General features: G+C 41.6%; 3 protein-coding genes across 5 annotated transcripts in view; 1 reads left to right on the top strand and 2 right to left on the bottom strand.

Annotated features, from left to right (window-relative positions):
• wtip (WT1 interacting protein) overlaps positions 1-17,702 on the bottom strand; it is a 26,346-nt gene extending 8,644 nt beyond the window's left edge. Inside the window, exons 1-2 of the mRNA XM_032514373.1 lie at positions 15,544-17,702; positions 6,945-7,046 (exon numbers count right to left, since the gene is read on the bottom strand). Of these exons, the coding sequence (XP_032370264.1) occupies positions 6,945-7,046; positions 15,544-17,047 (1,606 nt within the window). The 5' untranslated portion in view covers positions 17,048-17,702. The remainder of the gene's footprint in view (positions 1-6,944; positions 7,047-15,543) is intronic.
• Positions 17,703-18,339: 637 nt separating this feature from the next.
• On the bottom strand, positions 18,340-21,735 carry sdr42e1 (short chain dehydrogenase/reductase family 42E, member 1). 3 transcript variants are annotated; one of them, XM_032514404.1, is made up of 3 exons: positions 21,671-21,735; positions 20,340-20,417; positions 18,340-19,885 (listed from the first exon to the last, which is right to left on the bottom strand). In XM_032514404.1, exons 2-3 carry the CDS (start codon positions 20,399-20,401, stop codon positions 18,784-18,786), a joined length of 1,164 nt encoding a protein of 387 aa, XP_032370295.1. In that variant the 5' UTR covers positions 20,402-20,417; positions 21,671-21,735; the 3' UTR covers positions 18,340-18,783. The 3 variants fall into 3 exon arrangements, with proteins under 3 accessions (XP_032370295.1, XP_032370277.1, XP_032370286.1); XM_032514386.1 differs by lacking the exon at positions 21,671-21,735 and adding an exon at positions 20,840-20,983; XM_032514395.1 differs by lacking the exon at positions 21,671-21,735 and adding an exon at positions 20,585-20,613.
• A 563-nt stretch (positions 21,736-22,298) lies between these two features.
• LOC116688385 (arylamine N-acetyltransferase, pineal gland isozyme NAT-10-like) overlaps positions 22,299-23,211 on the top strand; it is a 2,123-nt gene continuing 1,210 nt past the window's right edge. Inside the window, 1 exon segment of the mRNA XM_032514417.1 lies at positions 22,299-22,404. The gene's annotated coding sequence lies outside the window, so the exon portion shown is untranslated.

Genomic DNA, 23,211 nt, shown 5'->3' with positions numbered 1-23,211 from the left:
CACACCACAGCGAGCCCAGGTTCAGCATACTGAGCTTCCAGCTTTGAGTGTGAAAGCTGGATTCTTCTGGGTGAGTCTTCATTCATCAGAATCCAAAGTCTGAATTCAATCTAAAAAGGAAATTCTGCTGCAGGCTGGCTTCTGCAGCCCCCTGCCACGCACCCCTCACAGCTCGACCATTCAAATTCATTTAACAGCAGCGGTGTCTCTCTGGCAGCACGATGACTTCACCCAAGCCTGGCAGACGAAGCACACGGATCTCATAAATCTGCTGGATTAGTCAGATTTAATTGTCGTCCCAAGCCACCATTGATTTTATGGGTGTCCCAGCATGGGAAAAGACATGCCCCCCACCCCCCACCCTCTCTTTTTAACACTAAAATTTATGCAATCGCTGTATTTCACACGCAAACACAGTGTCACAATGCTAGGAGATGGCAATACATTAACACCCACATAAATGGCTGGGGCAGCCGAGGAATGCTGTCCACACAATAGGTTAGACTTTTAAGACTTTGAGACTGTGGAGCAATTAGCATTTTGGTAACGTGGCGCAAAAAGAAAAGCAGGGTTGAGGAAGAACTCCATGTGAAGCAATTCTTAAGAGAGAGTCTTCAAAACCAAGACTTTGGAGAGGCTAAACTTGCAGGAACAGTGAGATTATAGGGAACAGTGCAGCAGCAGGGGCCGCGAGGTGTTGCTGTGTGCTCGTCTGTGGCCTCTGCTCTTGGGTTTGGGGTCTGGAAGGTGAACACAAAGGACCCAGCGCTGATGACTGTGTGGTGCGCTGCTAGGGGAGCGGGCCGACTGAGCAAACGGGGACATTCTTTCTGCCTGAGGTCACTAGCTGGTGCCATTCAACCCCCCACACCTCTCCAACACCCGCTCTCTGCCCGCTTCCCTCGCTGAGAAAAGGAGGGGGAGGGCTCCATGTCTGCCCCTCTCTCCTCTGGCCTTTTGTCACCAGACAGCGCTGCAGAGAGCCCGGACATCCCCACAGCACTACAGGTGATGGAAGCAGCAGCTGCGTTTACAAGTTACTACTAAATTTAAGGCCTAGAACACCTTTTAGATGGATTTTATTTTGTAGTGTGATATAACATACGTTATCGTAGAACAAATTTACAGATAGAGTAGGTCTAGACAACACTATAATTTAAAGAGACCCAACAATTCCCCCAAGAGCAAGCATTTGGTGCAATCTGAATGTATTACAAACTTAACTGCACAAATGTAAAGTTAACAAGGTCAGAGCCTCATATCACTCTCAAAATAGACACTTTGAATTATAATAACTGGTTGGAAAACACAGAAATATGGCCATGCTGGAAACAAACACTGTCCCACTGTGAACAGCTAATGAAACTTCAATGAGCTTAAGAAAAACAATATAAAAAAAAGGAATTTACCCTAACAACCACAAAATGATAAATAATTACATAATGATGACTGACTCTATGCTAACAGTGTTACTGTTGAGTCTTTATGACCCTAACCTCTGCACTCCTTAATGCTGGTTGCTTGTAACTTTTGCTGCTTTACTAATTAGGGCTCTTTCGGCTAATGGACTCATTTTGAATAATGGCATTGCCGTGGAAATTAGCATTGGTATGATAAAAGAGAACCTGTGCCTCATCGTTGCAATGGTATTATTTGGCAAAAATTTCCCTGTGGTCTAGTAGTTGTGTTAAGCCTGTTCACACATAAGGAACTAGAGCGCACTCGTTTCTACAAAAAAATCAGCAACATTTAGTGTAGCCATGAAAGGCTGTACCTCTTTGGTTTTATTTTATCCCTTTAAGCCTGGATCAGACTCTCATGTCTCTATCTGTTGGTAAGGATCCCTGGACCAAAGGGCTCCTCCTGGCATCACTTCATTCCAAGCTGCTGCCAGCAAGTTATATATTTTATCAACTCTAACTGCAACCATATTTAAGGTTAGAGTTGATAATTTGATTCTTGACATGAAGCCTGATTTGAAGGTCTACATAAAAAAAAAAAAAAATACATAAATTATCAAAGCATCAAAAACACAGTCTCCGCTTTAGCCAAAAAGTAGAAAACTTCTTCTTCTTCTATGGGTTGTAGTTGAGGCACCAGATGTGTAACGTCAACTGTACGACCTCGTCTGACTGCCTACTTTCCACCACACTTGTCAGAAGTTCGTAAAAAACAAAACAAAAAAAACAACACTGATAAGAAAGCAATATTTAAATGCAAGAATATGTTGCCCATTGCTGCAGTTTTGAGAGAGATTTTTCAGGATAAAGACAGAACTAGAGCCAGGATATGAAATTTCAAGTCACACCACAATCTCAGGATACATAGTGTAGTTATATGACGCCACACGGTACATCTTTTTCTTTTTCTTTTAAGTGACAGCCTAAATGAGAATGATTAAGGTGAAACTTCTCCCACCAACAGGTGCAACGAAATTAATTTGATCAGGGTCAGACAGATTTTAATCAAGCACGGTCTGCATTCACCCAGACAGTCTTTAGGAAATAAGTGTTTACCTTTGAAACATCTAAATTTGCAAATGCTGCTAAAAAAAAGGGGTCATAACAGGTCAAATTCCAAGTATTTGTCAATTTCCTATTTGTCATATGGCTGTTGGTGTGTTTCAACATGGGATAACGGTTCCTCTTTGTGAAGGCAGTGTTTGACATAGCATGGGTTTATTATTTTCAAAAAATTGTGTTTGCACTCTCAGATTATAAGTGACAAACCTATGCTCTAAAAAAAGGAGGTAAACAAAGAGCAATGAATCAGGCAGGCTCATTGAATCTCCGTAACTTAACGTAGGACACAACATATGCTCAACTACCTTTTTGCCACTGCCTGATTGAAGTGGCTTACAGTAGGAGCTGTGCAATCATGTTGATTGGTCTGAAAATAAAGTTGTTCTGTATGTTCCAATTGTTCCTGGAGTTTTGATCTCTTCAATCAGGTTGAGTAGTAAGAATGTTCAACTGCTTCTGAGCGTCCAATCACAGCCCGGACCTGCTTGCATTAACACTAAAAGAGCTCATGGCATGTCAACATGACCACTCCAATGCAGACAAAATACATCGCTAAGTGGAGGTTGTTTTTTTTTGGGACATTTCTTTAGTGTATCTTTTCTTAAAATTGTGACATGCAAACCAATAGACAAAAACAACAGGTTATTTGCGTTTCATCACTAGAATACTTTTAATTCCATAGCTGTGTCATTTTGTCATAGAGCTCTGGCCAGGTTAAAGGACAAGTAAATCTGGTGGTTAGCTCAAAAAAGGAGCTTCAAACTGATTTTTTATACAATACCATGGCAAACAAGATTAAGTATTTTTGGGGAAAATCCAGGCGTGGAAGGTACAGCACAGGCAGCAGTGAGCATATACCATGAATGACGCAGTTCTTCACTAGAATCAGTTACATAGAACCCACTATTTGCTGCCTCGCCTTTTGAGTCAGCAAATGTAATATTGAAACCTAAACACTCATTCCAGCAATGTCCTATTTCATGCTCTAAATATAAAGATTTTTATGCAGATTTACTCCAAATTTGCCACCAATTAACCACAATGCTGGTGTACAGCTGTAGCAGAAAGGCTGGTGGGAATGTGGCAAGAGATGCAGACGCTGAACATGTCTTTAATTGTACAGAAAAAGAAGAGACGTGGAGAGGGATGAGAATGTGCTTGTGTGAGATAGAGAAAGCGTTCTCTCTGTGGCTCAACTAGAAAAAACAATGTTAATAATTTCCTCTAGTCTGTGATGCACCGTTATTTTTCTCATATTGTGCTATGAGGGCTTTTGGGATTTGGAAACAGATCAGCTTGAAAACCCTTCTAGCACCATTACATTTACCAAATCGTGTTGAAAGAGACAGTGTACTGGCAGTTTGGTAAAGCAGCTAATGGGACAGAATGATATTTCGAAAGAACAAACTACTACTGAATTATAACGAGCTATACAGTGATATGTACAATAACGTCTGCTGTCAACATTTCATGCAAACACATAGACCTGCAGCGCTGTGGCTGACTTCAGCCCACACATCTCTGGTAACAAAAGACAAAAGGACTTATTATTTCGGCCTCTTGTTAAAGAGGTAAAAAAAATACATATATTATTTTGTATTTTATTGATTCTAGAGTAAATCTTCTACTTGTAATCAATGGTGATAAAAATATTTAACTGCAGTTTAAAATCGACGGCGATATTATGACACAGATCTTTGATGCAACATGTGTCATGGCCTCCAGTCTGCCTGTTATTCACTAAAAGAGGAGTAGGAACTCAACTGTTCAGCTACAAGTCCATCCAAACCACAAAGGTTAAATTGGGGCTGCCAAAAATACAATACTCCTGGAGGCTTGTTAGCTGGCGGCTCACTGACCACCTGCTAATGAGAACACTTATTTACTTACTTATCTGACAAGCTACTGACTTGTACTGTATTACTATATTTTATATATAGACTGGTATACCTATTATCAATATATAATACATCTATACAAAATCTATAATTTTTTTACTTAAAGATAATGTGGTTTATATGACAGCTTCCACAGTCAGAGTTTGCCTTGTTAGTATCATAATCCAAATACTAAATTCTAATAACATGTGCATGTAAACTTATTGCATAACTCCAGGAACAAAACACAATGAACTAAACTTTACCTATTTTTCTGCTTTGATTTTTTGCTGCCTGGCAGGTGCAACTAGTGTGACAGTAAATGATTTGAAAAATTCAAGCCCCTGAGCTCTAGTACAGAGATGAGTCATCAGCCTTGCGGCTGACAGTCTGCTCATCCAGCCTGAAGCGCCGTGTTTATCTTTTTTAATTTTATCTGGAGAAGGCATGTTTATTTTAAATAACACCCTGCACCACACTCACGCGAAAATGTTTGTTCACTCGAGTTGAAGTGTATTTCTGTGGGAAAATATATTCAGTGGCAATTTGGGGAAAGTGCAACTCTTCCTGCTACAATTAAAGTTGCAGAGGGACATTTATACCTTGTTTAAAGGTACAATAATAGCAGCTGTGTGAGGAGGAAGTGCTGCTCTTCAACATTCCATAATGCATGAAAATGTTTCTCTGTAAATGTACTTAACTTGTAGATAACCGTGGCTACTCTAGTGTACAATAATTCTTTTTCAAAAAGAAAATCCTAACTCAATTGACCCTAGAACCCAAAAACCATGTCCATCTGTGTACGTGTGCCTGCACATGTGTGCACAGTTTTATGTGAGCCCATGCCAGGCCTGCCCCCTCTGATAAGCAGGTCTGGTACACTTTGTGACTGTCTGATTGAGGTCCTCCAGGGAAGGCCGGCTGAAGTGGAGGGGGGTAGTTTGCATTCTTGGCCATTTCATGAAAAAAGGGTGCAACCATGGGAGTAAGCCAAGAGGAGGGCTCAATTATGCATGGTTAAACAAAGCCCAGGGCTACCAGCGAGCAATGTGTCAGCAAACTCGGCCTCACACTGGAGCTCCAAAGTCTAGGAGGACCCTACTCAGGAAAAAAAGAGAGAAAGCAACAAAAAAAAAAAAACAGGGACATAGAACGTAGCTCCTGATCAATCAGTGGATTGTGTTATGACAAGTGCAGGCACTTTGAAACTGAACTTCTCAGAGGCCTTCAAAACACTGCTTTAAAGAAAACATTCCCATTCACATGCGGTCAAATGATACATCACAGAGTTTACATTACCAATAAACCATCTCGAGAGTCAGGATGACCTGTGAAGCGATCAACAACGAACTGCGCTCAGCGCAGAAAACAACTTGTTAACTCATCCGGGACATGATTTCTCCAATAAATGCAACAATAATTCTCTCAGGAGCTGTCTGTGGTTTTTGTCTAGCCGCAATGACGTCCCATATAGCTACTTTATGATGCAGTTACCCCCTCTCCAGAAGTACGCCAGTCATTCTCGGAGAGTATTTTTAGTTTTCCGAGGAAAGAAATCTGGTTGTCTGGCTTGTTTGAAAGACCTAATTTCATCACTGAATGCAGTTTTCCTGAGTGTAGCTAGCTACACCTAAATAAACCCGAAAACATAGTCAGGACTGTTAAAACAGCACTTAACCAGTAAGAGGCTACTTTTCCACAACAAACCCCACAACTTTAGCAACTGGACACTCAGCATCTGGCCCCTCTTTCTTCAGACACACAATAAATCGGAAAGTATGTGGCTTTGGTTACATGTAAATTATAGGCAGTTCTTCCAGAGCCGGAGGGGGTGGGTTGGAGGATCAGAATCCATGTATAGTACACACATGAATGGAAGCAACCTGGCTAAAAAGCTCTCTCCCAACATCTTCCTCTTGTTTCCCCGGGAAACAGGAGAGGAGGGCTGGAGTCGGGTGACAGTGGCGTCCAAAACACCCGCACACCCGCACCCGCACACGCACACACACACACACACACACACACACACACACACACACTCTACACTGTGAGCTCGAGAGCAGATTTAATTACAGTCAGAAAGACCAAATCATGTCAGAACTTTATTTGTGGCATTATAAGCTTGTCCCTGCTGCAGAGAGAACTGAGCTGCCCTGTTATTTCACTGAGCAGACTTCAGGCCATAACACCACCTCTGACAGCAAGGTGGTGATACTAATGATGAGTTTTCAGCAGAGACAGCAGCAGCTGAAGCTTAGAGCGAGGTTTAATAAAAGAATACGGAAATCTGCGGAGCAAGAAAGGCGGGGATCCTGTAAGCAGGAGCATGAGCAGACGTTTCTCCCACCGTTTTCTATGTTTTTCGGAGGACGACTGACGCTGCCTGAGATGTGGGATGTATCTAAAGCATAAATATATTATGAGGAAGCGGTGTTGGGGGTTGCTGAGAATGGCTATGCATTGAGGTAGGTTAGCGTCCACATTTGCAGACCAGATAATGAACCAGTTTTTACTATGATTTCACTGAATTGACTGGTTGACTTACCACAGGAGCAGCAGGTGAAGCAGTTTGTATGATACAGGTTCCCCATGGCCTGGCAGGCTTGGCTGGCTCCATACACACCTTTCCCACATTTGACACAGATACCTGTTAGAGACAAATGGTCAGTTAGCCGATGTTATGTATCCCAAGCAAAAAACTTTGCATGCATAAGGCCTCCTGCACACTGGCGTGAGTGTGGCGTTTCTGTTGCGTGTCAGTTGCGTGCAACATGTCTGATGTGGCACTGCTGCTGAAAAAAACAACCTCATTTTCTGCACTCAAGGAGTAGTATACCTTATGTTAAACATAAATATATTTACTGATTTGATAACAGCAAAGACAAAATTGGCAGCATTAACAGCAAAATAGGCTACAGAATATTTAGTTCTGTATTGACAGGTGCATATTCGAAAATCAAACCTAGACTTTCAAACATCAAAATGTCCTAATATCATTTCTGTATTCTATTTTGCCTGGAAACGCTTCGAACACGCTTGCATTTCACGTGAAAAATAGACGTCGGCCCCATTTCTAGCACGCACGCGTTTCACGTTTCAGACGTGTGTGTCACGCAGGCAATGTGAAAGCTCTAACCTGTTAACGTGGCAGACAAAATAAAAACGACATGCCACGCAACTGACACACTCCTGCCATCCAGGCAGTGTGCAGGAGCCCTAAGAGCATCCTACATCCAGTCAAACATCAAAAATCCAAATGTGATTAATTCAAAAAAACTTTGGCTTCATGAGATTTGAACACTATTAGAATTCCACATCGTTCTTTGGCTGCAAAGCTCTGTGTCAACACTGATTTTCCATTTCTTAATGCCTAAACAGTTTGAGATGGAGTGGTTGTTGAACTAGCTTTACTATTCAATGAAGATATTGTGTGCTTCCACTGTGCACCATTAGAATCAAACAACGTTTGGACACGCTGCCAGCCTTGTTGGGAGCATTGCTGGAAGGCTGATAAAAAAAAAAAGCAACTGCCAAACCCTGTGTGCTAAATTCCTGTAATTATACAACAGTCAAAAAAAAAAAAAAGATCAACCTGCTACGAATGTCATCAGTACAGCATTTTATTCCATGTTCCCTCTGCTGCTTTTGATAGCTTTTGAATACGAACATCACAAAGCTATTCTGAGATGTCAAAGCATGTGAAGCTCTGAAACCACACTGTGCCAAACACAACACATTAAACAGACTCGTACAAATGCACAGCCGCCAAAATTCTAGTTTGTGATTATTAATTCACAAGTAATATTTCTCAAAATGATTGATATTCCAGTTGCACAAGTCTAACCTAAACTTCTGTCCATGTATTACATCATACCGTCTGAAGGCATACTACTTCAGAAGAGCTGATGATTATGCTGCTGACAGAAAATGCAGAGGATGTAAGGGGATTGTCACGAATGGCAAGCCAGAAACAAGGTGAGCCAACAACTTTGTGCTTTTCCTCGTTACCAGGAAACTGATTTGAGATTTGAGCCTGATGTGCTGCTACCGTACACAATCGAACCAGAGTTACAACCCTGAATTGACCTTGAAGGGTACTATGGTGAGTCAATTTTTATTGAAGTATGGTATAAAACATTTGCATGAATGTTCATTTATGCAAATGTTTGATATCATAGTTGAAAAACTAGACTGTTTTAGATGCTTTACAGATTTGGATGGGGCTGTTTATTCCACTCTTTTACTATATTTTGGGTTGGTCAGAGGATTTGAGAAATTCTGAAGTCATGAGTCCAAACTCCCTGACAACAAAACTGTTGGCGCCTATGTGATCGGGCACTCGCTCCCACCCCTCCTCCACACAGTTGCTCGTAGCCAAGGAGACACGGAGGATTATAAAAACATGATGGACTCTTCAGAGGAGATAATTGTCTTTGCTTGAGTTTCAGCGCAGGAAAGGTACCGGATGACACAATATTCTGAAAACAGCCATGATGAGAAATAGAGAGAGAGTTGTGTGGAGCCGATAGTCTTAATTAGCTTTGTAGCAACTCATTTGGCAATGGCTTGAATGTAACGGACGTTTATTAATATCAAAAAGTTACGCACTACCGCTTTAATAGCTATTATTTATTATGAATTTATCATTCAAAATCTCAGCTAATACAAAACCCTGATGATGCAGGGCTGTGTGGGTGTTTGATCAGATCTGATTTACAGAGCTGGCAACATACGCAAACAGCCCCAACAACTGTAATCAGATTATGATTCAAATGTTCAAAAGTTTTAAATTGTAGAAATGAATGTCCTCTAGTTGTACAAACGTCCAATCTGACTACTGACAAACCTTTGGGGGATATGCCCCGCTAGCCAGGTACACAAGTAGGGCTGCTCGATTATGGAAAAAACCCTAGTCACAATTATGTTGGTCAATATTGAAATCCCGATTATTTAACACAATCACTTATTGCCTTTTAGAGAGAGGTTAACTTAAAAAACAGTGAAACAGAACACCTTGAAATGTGAAATGTCCCTTAATACTTTTACTTTACTTTTTAACACAAGACAAAATAAGAGTTTAGCTACTTGCAAAAAGTAATGTACAAAATAATCCAGTTTCTTTTTTTTTGTTGACTAATCTCTTATTGTTATCTTTAGGAGCCAAAATCGTAATCACAATTACAATTTTATTTAATTGCACAGCCCTAACAAGTACTATGCATAAGCCTGAACAAACCAACTACAGCGTATTTATGACTTTAGGTGAAGAAATTAGATTTGGGGGGGGGGGGACGCACACAAGACGGCCTCCACTGGGGTCACATTCCTCAGGGAGTGCAGGGTCAAAGCCTGGGTGGGGTGAGTCCAGGGTCACAGTGCATAAAGGACACTAGATCCCAACAGGGAGCTGCCCACCACCACCACCCCCTCCTCCCACAGAAAGAACTATCACATTTGCACATCTTTGAAATAAATACATATTTCACGAAGGATTTTGAGCAAGGACACACAGGACACTGACGTAATCTTAGAATTCCCTGGCTATCTGAAGCAATAATTTCCCTTTCATAACAGCTCCAGTGCAGTCTGTGACATTGTAGGAAACAGATAAAAGGACAAGCGTACAAGAAAAGCACCCAAAGGTTCCATGTCTTCCCTATAAACCTCAAGTGTTTGCACAACTAAATTAATTGCAATCAAAGTCAAATATTGGCATTTCCTGGTGTAACCTGAACTTACAACTTCACTCGTGCACTCAACAAAGGACACACAGCAGGCACAACAATTTCTCCAAAATAATAGTCTGTGATGGCAAACTAAGTGGAATAAAACACAGGTACCAGTATGTGCTAGAACCTTTCTGCTTTTACCGCTATGGATTCCCTATTAAAGAAGTGAAAACTAAGTGAAATCTCATACCACTGCCAAGGATGGTTGAAGTAGAATCCTTCGCAGAAAGCCAGCTCACCGTAGTTGTCAAAAAGGAATAACATGTTGCATATCATTTGTACTTCTCTATAATTCTCTAACATATGCTCCCAGTAAATGGTTACAAACCCTGCATTTTGGTCAGATAGCATTTACCAAATGTTAATTACGCACTTCTTTCTTAAAGCCTTTTATTTATTATATAGACTTTTCTATCTCTTTTTGACTTCTGGAGCACAACCAGTTTAACATGTAAATGTTCTGCATAGTATGAAACACGGCTCTATGACGGTAGATTTATTTCCTGTGCTCATTCTAGACTACTTAAAATGTTGAAACTACAGCCCATTAATAATTAGCTTGGTAATTACTACAGCCAAATTAGACAGTATAGTATTTGGTCATTGTTTTATTTCTGATGTTTCTATTGCTCATTAGTGCGATTATATTCATCTTTTACTATGATGATCACTTTCTGCCTTGTCTGGATCAACAGAAGTACATTTCCAGGATAAAGCCTGACATCCGGCACAATGTCAAGGTTTTTTCACAATCCCTTCCATACGGGAAACAACAACAAAGCTACACGCTGAAAATGACAACACATTTTATGACGTTTAATGTGGACCTGTGTCTGCAATAAAGCATTCTAAACTAATTCGGATCATGCAATAATGCACACCGGCTTGGTTCTTTTGGTGAATGAAGACTTACAAAGAATATGTTTACGGCATTTACTATCTAACTGGGAGGTTTTGAGATTGATTAGTGGGGGTTGCTATGGATGAAGTATGCATTGCAATACACTGGTAAGATTAAAATATGTTAATGTACACTACCGGTCAAAAGTTTGGGGTCACTTACAAATTTCCATTCCACTCTATTACAGACAGAATACCAGCTGAACTGAGTGGGGGGCTGCTCTTTAAATCAATATCTACATTATCCATAATCAGCAACCATTCATCCAATGTTCCAAAGGCACATCCTGGTTACTAATTGGGTATCATTTTAAAAAACTGACTAAGATTACATTGGAGAACCCTTTGTAATTATGTAAGCAACAAAGTAATCTCAAAACTGCTGCCCTGGTTAAAAAAAACAATGCAACTGATCTCAGCTGGTATTCTGTCTATAATGGAGTGCAATGGAAATTTCTAAGTGACCCCAAACTTTTGACCGGTAGTGTACATCCAGCCAATTTAAATCGCTCACGTTACTGTATTGTGTGAACAGCTAACTGCATTTAATATTCTATATCCTTCCCGGAGAGTTTTTTGTCCTTTGTGGAATGTATCTGTGGTGTAGCCAGAACTTACATCACAGCGCTGTGGAGATAGGTCTGGCAATGCGAGACTACTCTCTGCCACCGTAGGTGTTAAATCCTCAACTCTATGGTTGCATGTGATTGCCTTGTAATTATGAAGGCTACCGTTTTGGTGTAAGTGTGCAGAATTAGCCGAGCGAGTGTTACATCTCCTTACTAGATGTAACACTCGCTCGGGTAACCCAAAAGAGAGGCAGGCCGTAATCCAGTCTCCTTCCTCTGTGTTCATTCCAGTTTTCTGTTACTGCATCAGAACAGCATACTTCCTTCTCTGCCTATCTGCAATGCCAACAATGGATGACAACAACTAGATGTTGCAATACTAAACCGATTATGGATGTTACTGGTAGTATTTTTGTGACTAATGCTAACTCAGATTACAGTGTGTGGGATGTCAGTGTTAGTCACTACTATGTTTCTCTACTGTACGTATAGTCATCCTGCCGCCTGTCGCACTTGAACATTAACACTACAACGTATTCCTGAAACAAAGGTTACTTTCATAGAACCAGGTACAACTGATTACACATCCGTCTGACAGCCAAGAAACTAAGTCACTGAGTCTCTGTATTACACAGCTGACAGCAAGCAGACTCACAAAATGACAAACATTTGACACAGAGTTTATATTCAGTAAACAACAACCAAGGGAACAGGTGTGTGTTTGTAGTTTGTATCTACTCCTATGCACAATTATCTAGCTTCATGATAAGAAAAGTTATAAGCAACTTTTTATTTATTTATTTCCCACATAATGAATTTATTGCAATGTAATTACAGACATGTCTCTTTGGCTTTGACTTTCTATGTGGTTATCATTTTACAGGACAGTGGGGAAAAATGTGAAGCGCTCTTGTTATTCATGTAAAACAGGATGCTGAATCCCTCATGTGCCCATTTCGTAACATGTTCATGTGGCATGGACAGGATGTTGTGCATTCACTGGGGTTAAAAATAAAACAGCATCACATAATGCATGTACATCTCTGCACCTTTGAGCTAAACATCGTTAAGATCAAGCAACAGTAGCACGTTGCTCAATGTGGGCGTGTTGTTATGTTTGTGAGAAAGCTATTTAACATAAACTCAGACTAATGAGGATGGAATAAAGATAGATAGATAACTATAACTAAAGTATGTGTGCAAGACAAACATTTAGTTATTTCTGAACAAAAGTTAGGAAAATGTGATGTGGACAATCAAGCATTTGATCAAGTGCTTTATAGAACACACTTGACTTTACAATCTACCATTGCTGAAAATAACGCAGAACGTGCTACGGGTTATAAGGAGGTCTGCACAGCCAGATTCATAAAACTTTAAAGACCACTCGGGGGGACTTTGACGTCTTACAGCACAATATCAAACCGATCTCTGAAGATATAAGCAAGTTGAAAAGTGTCAATCGAGCAAATGGAATGCAACATTAGAGGGATCAAATGCAGAATGATTTCTAGTTTATGGAAACAAATGCTACCAAATACTTGAAAACCTCTGCACGTCTGATAAGAAGTAACTGCACACAGAGCAGGTTCATGTATCTTTCTGGTACAAAATAATCATGGCCCTGTCTGACAAATCACAGTACGCTCAGTATGCACTTTATACTGCAGCAAACACTCGCTCACAGGTGCAGATCTTGAAAAGAATAAAGCAATAAACTTCCCATCATGCTGTGAGAGTGTGGCATCACATATTTATAGTTTGGGGAATTCTGAAGCTGGTGTTTGATTTTATTTGCTAACATACAGTACCTGTTTACTGCATTCATACTGATACTGCAACGGGAAATAATGCAGTATTTTTCTTCCAAATTTGCAATAAGGAACAGTGGGAAAAAAAGGGAAGCGGAGAACATGCATAGCATCAAAGTCTGGAAATGCAGCCTTATTTTAGCAGAGAGCTCTTCACTTGTAATTTGAGAGCATTTGACACATCAGAGAATAGTGTATGCTTAAAACATTAGTGAGAATGAAACAACATACATCAAATCGTATGTCAGCTGTTATTTGTGCATGCAGTATATACAGAAGGCAGGACAGTGTGCTGTAGTCCACAAGTCAGCATGTGTGTGTCAGGCATGTGCATGACTATTGCCATTGTAATTCTGGGCAGGTGATCGGACTTGAGCCCCACCAACTACGTCTGGCCCGCCAGCCAAGATCGTGTGCCAAGTGTCTGGTGTTGCCCGACTCCCCACTGGCTGGTTAATGAAGGGCTTTGCGGGGGAGTCTGGGCGGGGTGGAGAGGAGGGGAGGTAAGGGGTGTGGTGGGCCTCCCTCTGCTGCTTCAATTGCAGGCCTGTTTCGGGCCAGCTGTTGATTCACAGCTCCTTCTCCACCACAACAAACACAGGCCACACAAGGGTCGGCCGGCAGAGCAGAGCCGACCCACCCCCCCAAATAAAAAAAACCCTGGCAGTCAATTTCTCCACTGTCTCTACGGAAACAGAGCTACAGAGCTGTCTCTATTGAGCTTTGAGTGAGTAGCGTCTGACTGCATTCTTCTCTCTCCCTCCTCCTTTCTCTCTTCTTTCTCCATTATCTCTACTGCTCTTTCCCCTCACTGTCTTCCTCCTGTCTACCATCCTCCTGCTCTCACCTTCTTCTCTGGAACAAATCAACAGCTGTCTCGGCCTCACTCTGAGCAAGTGCACTGGCTATAAAACAAGCCACTGTTCTCTGGCTGCAGCCATTTGTCTGGCTGCTTATTCAAAAGGCAGACAGCAACTTCCTCAGCAGGCTTTCTGTGGCTGTGTTACTGCTGGCGAGCCAATTATATCGGGTCTCACAGTCCCTGATCACAACAATGTGCCACAATGTTCAATTCTTGAAAATGGGCGAAAACCCAAACACTGACAACTATTTATCCTTCAGAGTCCAGGTGATTACTGCATTTCCAACAAATCCAGACCACAGTGATCTAAATGACCAAAGGGTGTCTGCTGTGGCAGAACACAAGGTTGCCTTCAACGAGGTCCAGCGCTGTGCAAATGTTAGCTCTGCCGAGACAGAAACTTGCCCTGCAATGCCACTCATCTGCCACAGAGGGACCTGTTGGTGGTCATGTAGCATTAGCAGGTTGCAAATAGACCATGTAGCGATGACAAACTTATAAATAACCTCTTCCTGCACTGACAAAACACCAGCAAACACTATTTTAACCATTTCGGTGAATTCCAATTTCAGTAAGCACTGGTCTTTGTTGTAATACAGATGAAGTTAAATATAGTATTTCATTCCACTGCCATGGAGATTTTTTTTCTTCTATTCAGTGGAATAAAACAAATGAATGAGGTACAACTTTGCTCGGCAGCTGAAAATCTTAACTTTGGCCCAATTTTGGGGTTTTAAACTTGGCTCGATCAGGTTTTTCTTTGAAAGCAACAATGCAGGGATCTAACATATGAGTGCTGAGGTGTGCAAGGACAGTGTTAAGGAGTCATGGTCAGAGCATCACAGCAAACACATTGGTTTGAGGGATCTGGAGCAAAGCTGCTGTGACCAAATTAGCTATTTTACATCAATCAAGCACCCATAAATTCTAGAGAAAAGCAATTCACAATCTCAATTCAAATTGTCGTATATTACCCATTAGTTGTTGCAAGGCCTTACTCCATATGTAGGCTAAAATACATAAAAACATGCCCCATGTCCCTTCGATTCTATTAACTCTCAGGCCACAGAGCCAAGCCCCAAACCTATATAAATTACAGTATTGACAAGGGGATCATTAGTGTTGGGTCAAAGTGAGCTAGGTAAAAAAAGGTTTTGGATTCCCCAACACTAAAACAGACTATAGGTGTGTACTTTCATGTTCTTATGTTGTTTTCAATCTTATTTACTTGCCAGTTTAAAAAAAAAATGCTTCTGTGAAGAACATTACCTACCAAAGTATTCCTTTTTCATGTGCATCTCTAACTCCTTTTCCAGCTCCAAGGTGAGCGCCTCCAGCCGCCTCTCCGCCTGACTGGGTCCACTCTCTCGGCTGGGGATCACCTGGTAAGGTAGCTTAAACCTCTGACTCGAGGAAGCTGTTTTTGAGGACATCCCATAACTAAATGATGATGGTGACCCCGCGGTCATCTCCACAACCCCTCCCGTCTGGTTTGACTGCTGCTGGGGCTCTGGCACCGCCGAGAGCCCCTGGAGGTGGATGCGATTTTGGATCCCATTGGAGTCTCCGAACTCCTGCAGCAGCGACGTGTCCTCGTGTAGACTGCTACCCAGCATTGATGACCTGGGCGAAGGCAGTTGCAGATCCGGGTAGGTGCTCATAGACCCCCTGGAGCTGCGGGAACTTCTGGAGCTGTGACTGGAGATGCTGGACCGGGGACTGACCACGCAGTTCGCGGTGGTCCCCGGTCTTGCGCTCCCGTCCTGGCTGCAGATGCTCGAACGAGGACTCGCCAGCGGCGCTGCGTGTAAAATCGCTCCCTCAAATTCATGGTTGACCACAGGCCCGTACCGCGAGTCAGAGTAACTGGATCTCGGGCTGGTAGTGAAAGAGTACTGGCTCGCCGTGCTCGACCTGGGGCTGGCGTGCCTCTGGTCGTAGCCCATGCTGATGCCGCTGGTGCGGTTGCTGCTGGGCTTGCTGCAGCAGTCACAGCTGTTGAGGCTGGCCCGGGGACTGGAGTGTTTACTCGTGTCGCTTGCGGTGCTTGCATAGCTGGATCTGGGGCTGAGGACAGTGTTGCCCTCACAGTGAACTAAACTAGACCTCGGGCTCGTGTACCTGTCCTGACCCGGTACCACCAAACTAGTGCGCGGGCTGCTAATGCTTGACCTGGGGCTGACATGCTTGCTCTGCTCTTGAGAGGACAGGGAAGATGCTAAACTGGACCGGGGACTAGTGGCGTTATATCTCCCGTCGTGGCTGCTGGTTATGCAGACACTGTTGCACCTGTTGCCGGGCAGTGCCACCGGCTTGTTGAGAGGCACGCCGTCGAAGGCGGAGCCGGTGCTGTACCTGTGGCCCTGCACCTCCAGAGAGTATCTCCTGTGCCTCTCCGAAGCGCCCGTGTAGCACGGCAAGGCCACTTCGGATTTGGTGCAACAGCTCTCCTCAGTATAAACTGCGTCTCTTTGAGGGGCACAAAAATCCACAGGAACGGCCCGGCTGCAATTCACAGGGCGCACTGGAGCCGCGTTGTACACTTTATTCCCAGACGTGAAATTCTCCACTGTGTGATGCTGCTGGTGAAGCACAGAGGTACCATTCATTGGCTTACTTTTATGCTCCGATACTGTCGGAGTCGAAAAGTCTAAATCGGGATTAATCACCAAATCTCTCCTCGAATTGTACATCCCGTCTTTATACGCATCATACAAGGAGAGGTCCTCCATCAATGTACTGGCCCGGAGTCCCAAATCTTCCTGGTAATGCTCCATGTTGTGCTCCCGAGGCGAGAAACAAGTTCAGAGTGTGCTCCGCTCCGCGAGCCAAACTAGCGAGCACCGCGGAGCACTAATTGCATTTCACATGGAAATCAAAACAAAACGCCGCGGTACAGCCGTCGCTCGTTTACAGAAAACCACAAACGTACTGAGAAACCTCCTCCGTGTGCCGCATCGTCTTCTTCTGCGTTTCCCCCTTCGCCGAAAAAACAAACTCTTTCTCACAGTTTCAGCCGACAGGGATACGTTTGTCAACTTCAGTTTTTGTTAAGTTGAAAGGTCTTTACAGTCAATGGCGCGCTGCGCGGAGGAATTTCCTCCTGTCGGGTTTCCCTCTAGTTTCGCCTACGGCCACTATGCCACAAATCAAAGTAGGCTGGATAATCGGATACACCATAAATATTCACTGTGTATAAGTCTGAGCTCGCCAAGCGTACGAAAATCTAAATAAAACACCGTTTTACACTGGGGACTTGTTTGCGTGAAAGGAATGCGGGGATGAAGACGGGATGCGCTGCGCCTCTCTGGAATGTGGTTAATGCTGCAGAGAAACAATGATTGCGACCAACTCAGCAAGGGGCTGCCGGCTCTGAAAAGAGAATAGTTTAGAGAGAAGGGGACGTCTGCATTCATCCCAGGCGGACTAAAATACCACACAAAGCACGCCTCACCTGGTCCGACTCCTTCTCACCACAAAGAAGCTGCAGTAAATCGGTAATATGGAGGGCAAAGTTTTTTTTAAAACTACCTTTTTAACTCGGATGATATAAAGACAAAGATATTCTAGGGTCGCCCAAAATCCAGTGTAGCCTACATGATGCATTTTAGGATGATGTCCAATTACCATGGGTAGCCTAGGTTCCAATAGGATAATGAATGGGATGTTATGTTGGTGACAAAACGAGTCAAAAAGACACCCTAAGTATAAAAGAGATGATTCAATAAAAAAAGTTTGTATTTGGGTGCATACTTTTCATTTTTAGATAGAAATAAACTGAATGCAAAGAGTATGTTTCATTTAAAAAAGTAAAACCAAATTAAAAGTTGTGGAAAAAAATAGCTGACTATGATGACCACAATTGGAGGCCGTGGTTAACTTGATATGTGGTGTATTATTACTGTAGTTAATGACAGAGTACATTGATAGGTGATGCAGGCCAGAAGATGTGTAATGTATAAACCAGGATACTAAATCTTTTTCTCCAGGGTCCTTAAATATGAAATCCATTTACCTGTCTGAATTAAATTGAACCTGGAAATCCAGGTTTAAAACCAAACAAACCACATTTGCCATTTCATGATTTATTAATTACAGTTTTCAAAACATTCCTTGGTATCTTATGTCAGTTTCACAAAAACAGCATTTAAACATGTCTGTATTAGGTCATTAATATTTATTTCCGCCAGAGATGTTCTTTCAACACCTGTTTGTCAAAAACTGTTCTGAAAAAGAGGTAGCATTTGACATATAGTCTGACAGTGACAACTGCCATATAAACTAAGACATTAGGTACAGAGACTATATGATTCATTTCACATGTAATAGGTGTAAAATGGTGTTTGTCTGATGCACCTGTCAGTATTGAATGATTTTGTGAATCCATTGACCCCGCAATAGTCATATTAAGACATTTATAATAAATAAATAAAAACTAGTTCCAAACCAGTTTTGACACAGGGCGTATAGCATTTTGGAAAATGCCAAAATTACATTTTGTAGCTTTAGTTGCTTATCCACTGCCAACAGATGGAAGAAATGAGAGAACCACCACAACAAAGGCAGAAACTAACAGGATATTTAGTAATAATTGACTGAGGAAGGAGGAGTGAGTTTTTTTCCCATGGCCTCGGCTTTTGAACCACTGTACAACCTCATCCAGGTTGTGCTCCTGGGGCTCATAACCGAGCTCAGCCTTGGCTTTTGCCATGCTGAAGTAATGCGTCACGCCAGTCTTATAAACCTCTGTACGTGTCAGCAGTGGCTGGAAGTTATAGAAGGGCCCGATGAGGTAGTGAATCATTTCTGTGAGAAAGGCAACAAAGTAGATGAGAGAGATTGGAAGGCGTAGTTTGGGGAAAGGATAGCCCAAGCCCTCTACCAGAGGTCTAAAGAATTCAAAATTGTTGACAGGCCTGCCATCTGAGATAAAGTAGGCCTGGCCAGCAGAGCGGGGCTGCTTCTCTGAGATCAGAGCCTTGGCGGCAAGCACATGTGCTGACACCAGGTTGTCCACATGGACAAACTCCACCAGGCTGCTGGCTTCCCCATAAACAAACCTGAAGATCCCCTTCTCTATGTAGCTAACTATTCTGGGCAGGTGCCTCTGCTCCCCAGGGCCGTAGATTCCTGCTGGACGCAATGCACAGCTTCTCAGCACCCCCGAACCGTCCTTTAGTGCTGTGCCGTTAGCTTTTAGCACTGCCATCTCCGCCAGGGACTTGGTTCTGGAGTAGTGGTCGGGGTGAAGATGGAGAGGTAGATAAGGGAGGCTCTCGTCCCCATTCTTTATCACTTGGCCTCCGAACACCACGTTGAAGGTGCTGGTGTAAACCAGCCTGGACACTCCGTGCTCAACGCAAGCCTTCAGGACGTTCCTGGTGCCTTGGACATTCACCTCCTCAATCAGATGCCGGTTCAGCTGCTCCCTGCCAGACATGCCGTAGGAGGCGATGTGAAATACACAGTCCACACCAGCGATGACCTTCTCCACTTGTGCATACTCACGTATATCTCCTTGAACAAACACAATGTTGTCAGGCACTTCTTGCTTTGGAGCGACGGTGTCAAACAGAATGATCTGGGCTCCTTTTTGATGCAGGGAGCATGCCAGGCTACAGGGGGGGGAAACAAGTTGTTAAATATGAATTTGTTTCTGCATTAAACTTATTACACTACCTCCAGTATAACTTAATAAGATGGTCTATGACAAAAATACAATTATTGTATAAAAGACGTGTTTCAGAATGGCATAAAAACGTCTTTAGTATGTTTTTTCATAGTTTGTCAAAATGTCATATTCTTGCTGCAAAACAAATCTACCTAAGGGTACAAATAAAGTAACCTCAACTTACGTATATTTATACTTTGAAATCTACCACAGGTTTGTGGTAGTTACAGATCCAATCCAACAGAGATAACTGGTACATTACCGCCACCTTGTTGTGGTAAAGCAGCGTGACAGCACAGAGCAACTTTGAACCCGTTTGTTTGAGGGTTTACTGACTGTGAATGTGTAACCTTACTTCTAACTTGGCCTAGACTAAAACTTTATGAGATTGTTCTTACCGATAACCAAAATAGCCACATCCCCCAGTTATCAAAAACGTGTCTGTACTTGCATTTTCCATTGCAGGAGGGCGAAATCTGTGAGTTTATAAAAGAGAGCATTAGGCATAATGAAATTAAAACGACAGATAGTGTAAAAAAAAAAAGAAATTGCACACACATAATTCTCACACACGCCTTAATGTCACAATTCTACAGTCGCAAACCCCCAAAAATAATGAATAAATAGGCTAAGTTGACGTTACCTAACCTGCAGCCTGTATCGGCTTCACTGCTCTTGTAGCCTTAGTAGGCTAAACAGGCTATAGACTGTACCTTCGTAATTAGCTGGATGCTTTTACATTGCATACACATCACTTCTCCGTAAGGGTAACCGGTATGCCATGCCCAACTATGCTACAAAGTAGCGTCAGTAAGTTTTGACACGTAGTTAAGATACACCCACAGCCTTTAGCCTACTCTAAACTATTTAAGTTCACGTAGTCATTGTCGGTACCAACCTCAACACAAACCGTGTAGTAAACGAGGAAAAATGGCTCTTGAATATCACTCACTCAAAATGTAACTACAGCAAGAGTTCACGGCGAGCACCGGCGTTGTGCACTGCACTTCCTTGTTCGGTGCCGTACGTGCGTTTTGTTACGTAAATTACGAACAGCTGCGTCAAGTGGACGTAAGGAACGGCAGAGTGCCACAGGAAGTCATGCGATATACAGTATGGTCTATAGCAGATGATTTTAAATAAAAAAATCATCCACATTTATTAAAATGTATCATTAAATAGTTGACAAAATGTAGTTTACAGAGAATCATGTAAACAATAATAGCACGTGTACATATTTACAAATAAAAAGACAAACGAAGAAATAACACAATCCTTAAAAGGGTAGAAAAAGATATAGTCAAGTTTCAGGGGAAAAAGCTCTAGTTTCCACAATTGTAATACTCTTTTTGTTATCCAATATGATAAGTGACTTCAGTAGAGATTTAAAATCTATGAGAAAAGGTACAAATTTAGAAGATTATTTAGAAAATGTCTGCTTGTGAATAAAAAATGTGGCCAATAGAATAATGAAATTAATTAGATACTCAAGCGAACCATTAACCTACCTGAATTATTGTAGAAACAGAGGGTATCTTTAAGGTTAGACAAAGTTGGGGGGTTCAAAAAAGTAAATCTGTCCAAAATCTTTTGGATATTTCATAATGAAAAAAGAGGTGTGATATTGTTTCAACCAATGACGCTTTCATGTTGTTAGTTTTAATCGGATAAAGGGTGGAGATGAGGTCCACTTTTTTTTTCTTTTTTAATAAGAATAATCAAACGAGGCATATATCTAAGACACCATACTTTATAGTCTCCACTGTCAGAGGTGATATCTTAATATTGGTCTGTAGCCAGCTCTGCAGATCTTCTTTTTTTAAAATTTTTATTATCATCTTTAAATTTTTACAAACAAAACATTTATTATTATACATTTATTGATAAACATTTATTGAACAGTTTGGCATCAGGAGAAAATTAAAAAATAAAAAACATTAAAAAAAATAGATAAATAAAAAAATTTCTTTATATGCAGTGAATATAGAATAGCTTGAAAAAGAAAAAAAGGACATATAATATAAAAATATATACAAATAAATAAGTTAGAAGAGTGGATTAAAATATAAACATCCAAAAGGTAAAAAACAATACAGAGACAAGATGGTATGGGCTAAGGCTATATAATTATAATTCCTTAAAATCTTGCAGTAGTTTAGCTATATAGATACTATTCTTCCTATTAATGATTTGGACAGACTCACAGAAAGCTCTGCAGGCCTTTGAGCTAACGGAACTCTGCTGTGGGATTCACACAGGTCCATAGACAGTTAAAGACGTTTTGCTGCTCTCTACTGTTTTTAGACAAACAGTCACATCTGAGCAAAGTGCATTCACGTTTTGCGTAATGATGCATCATTTGGGAAAACGAAAAGGGGAAAGATCACTCCAAGTTTACAAACTCAACTGATTCGGACCTGCAAACGATCTCCAGGTGTGAAAACGCCCTACAACTCTGATAGCGTAAGTACAACTTCTTATAAATAGGAGAGGTATGGGCATGGGCAAAATTTTCAAAATTAGCACAATTTACCAGACAAATGCTGGTAAAATATGCAAGTGACTGGTAGCCAAAAAAACAATGGTAATCTTGTGGCTGGTAAAATGTCTACATTCACTGGCCATTTGGCTGGTGAAGGAAAAAGTTAATTTTGAGCTCTGTGTGTAGGAAATGTTTGGGATTGTTTTCTTTTATTATCTGTCTGATCTGTATGTGCCATAGCGAAGCAACACATAACTACAGCCTGACCAACACGAGGCCCAAATCATCAACTTACCCAAACCTTTGCTCAAATACTGTCAGGTTTTAGTGGCTCTAACTGTGAGTTATGAAGTAAGTTATGAGTTGCAAGAATTTGTGGCTCCATTGATATACATCCTCCCCACAAGAGTCCATTTTGACCAAACTAAATGAAAGATAAGGTTAAACAAATTTGCTGCATATTTATGTCTCCAAACTTAAGTCTCAAACTTTATATGTGTGGAAGTTGACATTTCCATTGTTTAACAGTTAATAATAAATCATAAAGAGAAAATCCTAGCCACCATTACTGGTTTTATTCATTATTGGCATAGCCACATTTGTCTACATTGCAACATTACTGGAGAATTACCTGCCAACAAATGAAAAACGTTTAAAGTGACCCTTTAAATAATGCTGTCAAGTATCATGTAGCATTTTAAATTTCTGTACTTCTCTGTCTTTACTTGTGTTTTTTTGCTGTTTTATTTTATGGAGTGATAAGTTCTTTACTAGAGGACCACAATGGT

The sequence above is a fragment of the Etheostoma spectabile genome, chromosome 1 (genome assembly GCF_008692095.1).
Source record: "Etheostoma spectabile isolate EspeVRDwgs_2016 chromosome 1, UIUC_Espe_1.0, whole genome shotgun sequence".
NCBI classification, from domain to species: Eukaryota; Metazoa; Chordata; class Actinopteri; order Perciformes; family Percidae; genus Etheostoma; species Etheostoma spectabile.
Note: the sequence above shows the minus strand (reverse complement) of the source record. Positions and strands in the feature narration are given on the sequence as shown.

Bases quoted from the DNA above. Each gene is read 5' to 3' on its own strand.
- sdr42e1 (XM_032514404.1), bottom strand. From the start codon at position 20,401: ATGGAAAATGCAAGTACAGACACGTTTTTGATAACTGGGGGATGTGGC. The intron at 19,886-20,339 runs GTAAGAACAATC...CCCCCCCTGTAG, and splicing joins TGTGGCTATTTTGGTTATCG to CCTGGCATGCTCCCTGCATC.